Here is a 9391-nt window from a genome sequence, read left to right on the forward strand (position 1 = left end):
CACAGTATTTATAGACATACACACATAGGCTATGAACCGCTGCCACCCAACTGCGCATGTGCATGAATCGTTTATTGATGGAAAAGGTCACGAACTCTGACCCTCCCACTAACTGCAACAAACAGTTAAAATATTAATATATTGAGGACTTAACCATAATCTGACCGAACAGCGCATTTGCAGGTAAGATATGTTGACTAATGTGGATTCTTGCGATGTTCAGGAACCAGACACGAGTGGCCAGTAACACAGGAAGGGAGGGAGTGTTCAGTAGGTCTGCAGCAGGGAAGCAACCATTACCGGTTAGCAAACAGCTAGCCTAGCTCGTTAGCACTGTCGCCCGGAGCTCAGAGCTTCAAAACGAAAATAGGCAGGTACGTAATAACGTTGGTATGTGTATGCCACTGCATTATTATGTATGCAAGTAACGTTGTATATGTTAGTGGTTAGCTACTCCGAAGCATTAATGTTGCAAACGAACAGGCTAGTTAGCCAACAAGCTAACAAGCTTAGCCCCGTCAGCTAGCTGTGTTACCGTTAGCTCATGTTAGCTGCTGCGCTAGCGATGCTAACTAGCCCCCCAAAACCATCAGCCACATCGTTAAACATACTCTTAATGTAACAACAGAACATCGTAGTGTATACGCATGAACCTGTCTTGTTAAATTGATGATATGTGTGGATATCCAGTGCAAGAATTAGTGCGATTGTGGCCCATTTGTCAACCGCGAGGTCCCTCCGCTGATTCTGCGATTGAGCATCATGGGCCTTGAACCCTAGCATGCTTTAACCCTTCAATGTTGACCTTTCACCCACAGGAAAAGAAATACCTTTATCTTCCGTATCGATTTTACATAGCTGGCTGTCAGGAGCTTGTTTGTGTTACTACTGCACCTTTACTGCCCATTCGTTGTCACTTTAAATCCATATTGTGCCATATTTTGTCAGGCCATCAATAGTACAGTTACGAGCTAGCGGTTAGCATAGGCCACGAACTAACATTAGTTAGTAGCACGCAATACCATAAATCAGATGGTAATATTTCACATTATAGTTCATGACGGAGGATTTCAAACCACATTTTTAACATCGTTAAGAAGTGTCAATCTAAGTTTTGTCCAGAAATATATTGAAGCTAAAGGGAGACTTAACGGGGAACTGAAGCAGGGGGGTAAATAGTAGTAGCATTATAGCTACGTGTTTGTAAGACTTAACGTTACTGGCTTTTTATAATTTTTCTTAGATATGATACAGTTTATCATATTAAAAGTATTGATTTTGAGCTTTGTGCGGCTCCAATACACATCGGTATAAGACATGATATTTTCACATGTGATAAAAGTTTTATGAGACGTCCTAGGGGTATCATGTTTACACACAGAACTCAAAGATCTACTTAACAATTAGGATTGTTTTCCCCTACTTTTCTTACAGTAACACATTTTTATGAAGGACCAACACCGACAGTTCATTGATATTATCAATGAGTATTGTCAGTGTTCCCGATAGAGCGTATTCTTCCACAATTAGTCTTCTGTTACCAAGAACCATTGCAAATATGGAGCTCCGAGGTTGCACTGGATGACATGTTCCTGTATTACTTTGAACATGGCCACTATATATTATGGTACAGCAATCCCACATAAATAATCCAACTTTTGTATATAATAACTAGAATTTATTATTTACTCCTTAAAGATACAGTGCATACCAAAATAGCTTTATTTTATATGCATTGCTATTGTTTTTCTTTTTCATTAAACAACCACTTAAGAGTCTTTCTTAGTGACTCATTTTAAAAAGAAAAATAATAAATTCAGCCTCATTCTTGAAGGTATTACTTTAAAGAAAGTAAGCCGTATTTTCCCTCTACAGGTGTGAATGCCTCATGTGGCACTGATGTGAAGAACAGTAGAAGGTGTATGCAGTATCAGAATGGATGGGCAGACTCAAAGGATTCAACTTGTGTCGGCAGACAGCAATATGGCTTTAGGACACAGAATACAGGTGAAGAATGATCATCTTCTTTTCTTTCAAAGTTCATAGAACAGTTGGCAGTAAAACACCAAACTGTTTAATTTTTACAAAAAATCTCCTTAGTCCCCCAATGACATGCATTTATATTTTCATAAATACAAATCCTATTCTTCATCATATCATTAGCCTAACTTCTCTTTCTGCGTATAGTCAGCACTCACTCATTTTTGCTCATTTTGCTCATTTATTTCCTTTAGATTGTAACTGATCAGCAGACTGGACAGAAAATCCAGATCGTCACAGCACTTGAGCCGTCTTCCCCTGGAAAGCAGCAGTTTATCTTAGCAAACGCAGACTACTCTTCTGCAGGGAAAGTGATCCTTGCCAAGCAGGAGGGCTCCCCCAACAAAGTCATCCTCGCCTCTCAGGACAGCTCTGGGGTTAACCACCTGTTGTTTGCATCCCCTGATCTGGCTGGGCAGCAGATTCAGGTATCTCCAGGAAATATTAGTGTCTTTCAGCCAGTTGTCATAAACAAGTTACTGAAAGGTCTTATGACTAAAGAACAAATATGTGTAGTATTTCCAAACTTAATGCAGTAGGTGTTGTTTTTAATTTTGTCTCGATTTGTTTTTCAGTTTGTTACTGAAGGGTCGGACCAGTCTCTTGGGAAACCGGTTGTGGAGTACTGTGTTGTCTGTGGGGACAAGGCCTCTGGTAGGAATTAAGTTTAACTTGCTTTAAAATTATAATTTTTTTCAGTATCAAGCAAGGACTTTCCAACTTAAGCCTGTTTTGTCTTTCCTCCTTCAGGGCGTCATTACGGGGCTGTCAGCTGCGAGGGCTGTAAGGGCTTCTTCAAACGCAGCATTAGAAAGAACCTGGTGTATACATGCAGAGGCTCTGGAGAGTGTGCCATAAACAAGCTCCACCGAAACCGCTGCCAGTACTGTCGACTGCAGCGCTGCATAGCTCTGGGCATGAAACAGGACTGTAAGACATTTAAGTATTGTTTTAAAAGTGTAGAGATGTCATTTAGTACTCACATATATGGTGTTTGACTGATTACTCTGTTTTGTCTTTAGCTGTGCAGTGTGAGAGGAAACCTGTTGAAGTGAACACCAGAGAGAAATCTGTCAACTGTGCAGCCTCCACTGAGAAAATCTACATCCGAAAAAACCTGTGCAGCCCTCTGGCCGCCACACCTACCTTTATGTCTGACAAGGAAACAGCCAGGTACACACACTTCACAAAACATGAGACATTGTTTTTCGAGTTAATTGTGCCGCATCTCTAGTGCATGATATGGCACAGCTTTACTCCATTTGACTTGCTCTATTTTGGTATATCCATTAGCACAATTAAATAAATAAAAAACTCTCAATATAATGTAGTCCAATGCAACGCCATTACTAACCACAGTCTCAAAAATATCTTTAGTTGACTTGACATCTCTCTGTCACATTGTCTTTAGATGGGATTTTGTTACATTGGATTTAATTTAAATTAGATTGTACACGTGTAACTAATCAACTGAAGACAGTTTGAGTTCTAACTTAATCATATACTAGGTTATATATTAAATAATGCAATGTGAAATGTTACTTTTCTATCTCTAGGTCTACAAGTTTGCTTGAGTCAAGCATGTTGCTCAACATCCAACAACCGTTCTCCAAGATGGAAAACACAATCTTGATTCCAGCGTCCCCTGACAAGGTAACACAGTCTGTTGTATAGATAAATGTTAGTATGGATACAGCCGATTTTACTTATATTTAAGAAATGAGTATTTTCTTGCTGATTGAAGCTGCATGTGTCTAAACCTCTGTAGGATGTAAATCAGTTTTGCTTTGGTTATTTTTTTCTTGAAGTAGTGTATTGATAAGCTCCAATGTTTGTTAATAAAAACACAGTGGAATTGAAACGTATTCCTCTGAGCAGGATGACCCATCTCAAGGTGACCTCGGCACGCTGGCAAATGTAGTGACGTCCCTCGCCCACCTCAACAAGGCCAGGGAGGCGAATGACAGCTGCAACGATATGATGGGAGATGATACGCTTAGTAACGGGGACAGCTCGATGACAGACCTCCAGGCAGATGAGCAAACTGCAAGTGATATTACTCGGTGAGGGAGATGTCATACAGAATCAAGAGGCTTTGATACTGACCAGTAGTTGTTACTGAATAAGTTGGAAGACGTGAGCACTGGAAAGAAACCCAGGGGCTGTTGTTTTCTGTTTGTTACAAAGCTTTAATAGAATTTCCTGCAGGGCCATGTGGTTCCTGACTCTGCTGTTTCTGACTTAATTAGATTCACAAACAACATGTCAAGGGTGCACTACAGGGCTGCTTTGAGTTGTATCCTTTATTTAAGTCTCCTTTTAAACTAAAATATAATAGATTTCTTTATGTTAACTTTTTTTTTCTTCACTTAATTAGAGCTTTTGACACTCTGGCCAAAGTCGCGCACCCTTCTGATGGATCGGCAGGAGAGTCCCTCGAGGCCACCATGCAGTTGATGTCAGGGGACCAGTCAGGTCCTGTAGTGGAGTTGGAGGGGCCGATACTCTCTGACAGCCATATCCCTTTCAAGGTAAAACCACAGCGGCCGCTGACCTCTAGCCTCAGGGTGAAAGACTAAAGAGACTAAAAACCCCTGCTCATGTTTTAGTGCCCATTTTAAAATAAAGCTCTGGCTAACACCACAGTGATGTTTTCCCCCTTTTATTCTGTAACGTGTTTCTACAGCTTATGATGCCTTTGCCTGTGCCAGAGTACCTCAATGTCAACTATATCTGTGAGTCAGCTTCCCGGCTACTTTTTCTCTCTATGCACTGGGCACGCTCCATCCCTGCGTTTCAAACACTTGGGTAAGCCTTCATCACACTTTTCTTAATTGTCTCACAACACCTTAAAAAAAACGTAGCGTTAGACTTTGCAATTCATTACCTGTAAGCTATAATGAGCTTTCCCTAATGTGGCCATCCAGTTCAATTCGTTCCTTTTTTGTTTTATTTCAACAGCGGTCAAGATAATGACATTAACTTAATGAAAGCCTGCTGGAATGAGCTGTTCGCCCTGGGTCTGGCGCAGTGCTCCAACGTCATGAATGTTGGTACCATCCTAAGTGCCATTATCAACCATCTGCAGACCAGCTTACAGGAAGGTAGGAGGGCTCTGCTGTTCTTTGCCTGCTAAGTCCACAACTAGAAGAGAAGCTAAAAATCTACTTGACAACTATGCCACGACTACAGTAGCAACCAATTCAAATGCTCACAGGCATTTAAAACCCATCTGAATTCAACGGTGTATGTGTCTCACACATTAGCGTGCTATAGAAAAATGCATTTTGGCCATATTTACTCAAAGTGTACATATTAAAATAAACAGCAGCTGCAACTCTTCTGCTGTTTTCTTATGCTTATTATTCGTATCCTTATCTTAATGTCTTTCTCTGCACAACGCTCGGCAGTAGCAGGCCATCAAAATCCACTTTAGGGCTTGGACTCAGCTGCAGCGGATGCTCGGTGCGGCCGTTTACAGAACGTTATCGTCTATCAGTTTGGATGCTCACATTATATATTAACAGTTATCGCTCTGGGTGAGACCAGTCCTTAGCATTTGAAACAAAAACTTTTTCAGTGTGATGCAAATGGAAAACAATGTAATACCAGCTCTGTTTGTCTTTACTTTGCTGGAAAAACTATATCAATGTTTTCTTTAATCTCCTACAGAAAAGCTGTCACCAGATCGAGTGAAACTAGTAATGGAGCACATCTGGAGGATGCAGGAGTTCTGCAACAGCATGATCAAGCTGTCCCCGGACTCTTATGAATATGCCTACCTCAAAGCCATCATTCTCTTCAGTCCTGGTGCGTACACAACTCACCAGTTCACACAATTGTACACACACTTATTCTCCTGTCGGGGAACCATCCTTTGAGGAAGATTTACATAGGGCTAAATGTGCATGGGCTCTTGCCTGACTGTTTGTATTTGTTGTTTTTGTACCAGATCACCCGGGCATAGATAATACTCCACAGATAGAGCGCTTTCAGGAGAAGGCCTACATGGAGCTGCAGGACTACGTGACCACAACTTACCCAGAAGACTCCTATCGGTCAGTAGGCTTTATCTCTGTGACTATAACGGCAGCGGCTTTCAGAAAGGTTATGATGTTCTCATACAGGATTATTAGATTTCTAGTGGAGGTGCAACACTGAATTATTTTGATTTTCAATTCAACTTTAAAAGGTGTTTGTCATACAAAAATGTCAGAACATGCTGTTTCCTGCTCTCAAATATGGAGATTTCCTGCTTTTCTCTGTTTTATTATATTCTAAACTGGGGTTAAACTAACAAAGCAATCTATTGTCAGAATAATCAATAAAGAAAATAAGCATATTATTTGTGTGATGATATCAGGGATTTACTTGCTACATGTCTCTAATTTAGGTTATCCAAGCTGTTGCTGCGTCTTCCCGCCCTCAGGCTGATAAGTGCGGCTGTCACTGAGGAGCTGTTTTTCGCCGGGCTCATCGGCAACGTGCAGATCGACAGCATCATCCCATACATCCTGAAAATGGAGTCCACCGACTACAACAGCCAGGCGGCCTCTGGGGTCTGACACCTGTTTGTGCCATCTGTAACTGAACTGGACAGCAAGCCAATCAGAGGACTCCACAGAGCGATCACAAAGTGGTCCCCACATACTGTATTTATGACTCCGCATCCTATGGGAAATCAGTTTTCACTCTTACATTGCTCCGACTCCTCAGTAACCGGCTAGTAGAGCTCCGCTCACAGAGAGGACAAGTGAAATCAGTGGCCTGCGCACCTGCCAAACTCTGCCCCTTCAGGAAGGAAACCTGGAAACCTGCATCGAAGATAGCGCTTTTTATTGTACATAGTATTTTATGCTTCATCGCCTGCAAGCCTTTCCTTTTTTTCTGCAGATCTTGTTTTCTACTAAAAAGAAATCAGGATGGTTTGATTTCCACTGCTTTCCTACGTGGTCCATGCTTTTTTAATTTTCCAATAATCACGCGGAGAAAAAACGTGTCATAATGTGAGATGTTATTGTTCCAAAAGGTTATAACCTTTATTTCTTATTTGTTTGGCAATCCAAAGGATCAGGCCGCACCAGTTGTGAAATATCTGACATCAGGAACTTATTGTGTGTGTGTATATAGATTTGTATATAGATCGCACCAAGGAGGCTAAAATGGGCAGCACTTGGTAACTCACCAATTCCATCTTTTGGACTCTAATGTGGACAGAAAATTGACATGTCATTTAAAAATAAAAACACATTTCAACCATGTTTCTATATTATTTACACAAGTGAGTTTTATTTGGCATGAGTATCAGTGAAAAGTCTAAATTAAAAACAGCTGACTCCGATTCTTGTCTCCCCAGATGATTTACTGCAGGGGTTTTCAACTGGTTTTGTCCCAGGGACCACCATTCGGACTAGAAAGCAATCCGCGGCCCACTGATGTGCCTGCGCGTGCGCGTGTGTATTTGGTGTTACATGCATAGCTCAATGCATGAAACATGAAAGAGAGGCCACGCAGATTTTATAATAATAAAAGTAGATTTATTAAATTAAATTAAATTAAATTAAAGATTATTTTAAAGAAAGAATAAAGAATAATAAAGTGTTGTGCAATTCAGTATTGGGAAAAGTAACTAAAAATGTCATGCAAAGTCAGTCTAGGTGTGTGACAAAACAACAACGGAGAACAAAAATCCAACAACACCGGAGAACCAAAATCCAACAAATGAAGACCAAGGCAGCCTCAACTGCTGGCTGGTCAGGGCTTTTATAACCCAGCCAGGACAGACCTGTCACCAATCACCTGCTGTAGAGACAGAGAGATTGAGAAAAGCAGAGAGAGATTGAGAAAAGCAGGGAGAGAGAACAGGCTTACCATTAACACAGGGCGGGGCCTAAACCCGCCAGGGTCGTAACAGTGAAAACATGGGAGAATTAGGCCTACCTGTCAGTGTGATATCTGGGCGTGGTGAAGTCCACACAGCCTGTCTATTCGTGGCGAAATGGTAGACAGAGACAGTCTCATGTCATTCTCTGGATCAAGCCTAGCCCTGTACTTATTCTTTAAGTACGCCAGTGTAGAAAAACCACTCTCACACAGGTATGTGGTTGGAAAGGGCAAAAGACACCTCATTGCTTTTGCAGCAAGCTGTGGAAATTCTGTCTGGCAACTTATCCAGAATTTAACAAGGGGCTGTGTGTCGTACATATGCCTCCTGACAGAGTCTGTGGACATCTCAATCAGCTTATCCTCTTCCACAGCCGTCAGACTTGACCCTACTGATGCATCGTCACTGAATGGGAGCAGGATCCACTTGCTGTCACGGCGCCACTCTTCCGAATCAGTGAAGTACTTTGCGAATTGACGCACAAGCTTCCTCAAATGCTCACATATAGTGTCGTTGATGTCAGTGCTGTCAGGGTATTCCTCAACTGAAGGAAACATCGCCAAGTTATTGCTCTCCACTCGTTCGATCCACTTTGACATTTTTTTCACAAATGCGTCGAGCTTCTCGTAGAGCTGCATGACGTTTGCATCTCTCCCTTGCATGGAGCTGTTCAACTTGTTCAGCTCTGCAAAAACATCTGTGAGGTACGCCAGCTTAGTTAACCAGTAACTATCGTTGAAATTGGAAGCCAGATCAGAATGCTTCTCGCACAAGAACTCGTAGATAGCTCCGCGTAGTTCAAACACACGGGCGAGCACAGCGCCGCGAGACAGCCAACGCACCTCTGAATGATAAAGGAGAGAGCTGTGTTCACTTCCCAAGTCATGGCATAGGGATGAAAACAGGCGTGTATTCAATGCGTTTCGTTTTATGAAGTTGACCGTCTTGACAACGACATCAAACACACCACTGAGCTCAACACTGAGATCTTTGGAGGCGAGAGCCTCTCTATGAATCAGGCAGTGTGTCCAAATTACCCCCGGAGCCACCCTCCTTACATGCGCAAACAGTCCAGTCTTGCTGCCACTCATGGCTCGGGCCCCATCGCTGCATAATGCAACGCACCTCTGCCACGAGATATTGTGCTCCGTGAAAAAATCGTCCAGTGCTTTAAATATTTCTACACCGGTAGTTCGCCCGGGCAGTGGTTTGCAAAAAAGAAATTCTGTTGTTATATGTGTGGGGGTCTACTGGGGGCCATGATGGATATAGAGTCTGACCGCTGCAGGAAGGAAGGACCTGCTGTATCTCTCCGTGAGACACCGCGGGTGCAGCAGCCTGTCGCTAAAGGAGCTGCACAGTGCGGACAGGTTGTCCTGGAGTGGGTGGGACACATTGTCCAGCAGGGAGGACAGCTTGGCTGCCATTCTCCTGTCTCACAACCACCTCCACAGTGTCCAGAGGACT

At 42.4% G+C, this 9391-nt stretch overlaps 2 protein-coding genes across 5 annotated transcripts; one reads left to right on the forward strand and one right to left on the reverse strand.

Moving 5' to 3' along the window:
* The first annotated feature begins 45 nt into the window (after window positions 1-45).
* On the forward strand, window positions 46-7299 carry nr2c1 (nuclear receptor subfamily 2, group C, member 1). Of its 4 annotated transcripts, none has more exons than XM_063906215.1 (14): window positions 46-183; window positions 1876-2007; window positions 2235-2468; window positions 2616-2694; window positions 2791-2970; window positions 3063-3213; window positions 3597-3693; window positions 3919-4103; window positions 4418-4571; window positions 4727-4848; window positions 5002-5144; window positions 5713-5850; window positions 5993-6098; window positions 6434-7299. In XM_063906215.1, the coding sequence occupies exons 2-14, from the start codon at window positions 1936-1938 to the stop codon at window positions 6603-6605; spliced, it is 1833 nt and encodes a 610-aa protein (XP_063762285.1). In that variant the 5' UTR covers window positions 46-183; window positions 1876-1935; the 3' UTR covers window positions 6606-7299. The 4 variants fall into 4 exon arrangements, with proteins under 4 accessions (XP_063762285.1, XP_063762292.1, XP_063762300.1 ...); XM_063906222.1 differs by lacking the exon at window positions 46-183 and adding an exon at window positions 236-374; XM_063906230.1 differs by lacking the exon at window positions 46-183 and adding an exon at window positions 456-1627.
* A 37-nt stretch (window positions 7300-7336) lies between these two features.
* On the reverse strand, window positions 7337-9130 carry LOC134879750 (protein FAM200A-like). Its single transcript, XM_063906250.1, has 2 exons — window positions 7981-9130; window positions 7337-7842 (listed from the first exon to the last, which is right to left on the reverse strand). The coding sequence occupies exon 1, from the start codon at window positions 9013-9015 to the stop codon at window positions 7984-7986; it is 1032 nt and encodes a 343-aa protein (XP_063762320.1). The 5' UTR covers window positions 9016-9130; the 3' UTR covers window positions 7337-7842; window positions 7981-7983.
* Window positions 9131-9391: the final 261 nt, after the last annotated feature.

Source organism: Eleginops maclovinus, chromosome 2 (assembly GCF_036324505.1).
Source record: "Eleginops maclovinus isolate JMC-PN-2008 ecotype Puerto Natales chromosome 2, JC_Emac_rtc_rv5, whole genome shotgun sequence".
Classification (NCBI taxonomy): Eukaryota; Metazoa; Chordata; class Actinopteri; order Perciformes; family Eleginopidae; genus Eleginops; species Eleginops maclovinus.

What these genes read in the sequence shown, in the direction of transcription:
- nr2c1 (XM_063906215.1), top strand. Translation starts at nt 1,936, where the DNA reads ATGGATGGGCAGACTCAAAGGATTCAACTTGTGTCGGCAGACAGCAAT. An exon ending in ACTGCAAGTGATATTACTCG is followed by an intron (nt 4,104 to 4,417) that starts GTGAGGGAGATG and finishes TCACTTAATTAG; the next exon opens with AGCTTTTGACACTCTGGCCA. An exon ending in ACAGCCATATCCCTTTCAAG is followed by an intron (nt 4,572 to 4,726) that starts GTAAAACCACAG and finishes GTGTTTCTACAG; the next exon opens with CTTATGATGCCTTTGCCTGT.
- LOC134879750 (XM_063906250.1), bottom strand. Translation starts at nt 9,015, where the DNA reads ATGAGTGGCAGCAAGACTGGACTGTTTGCGCATGTAAGGAGGGTGGCT.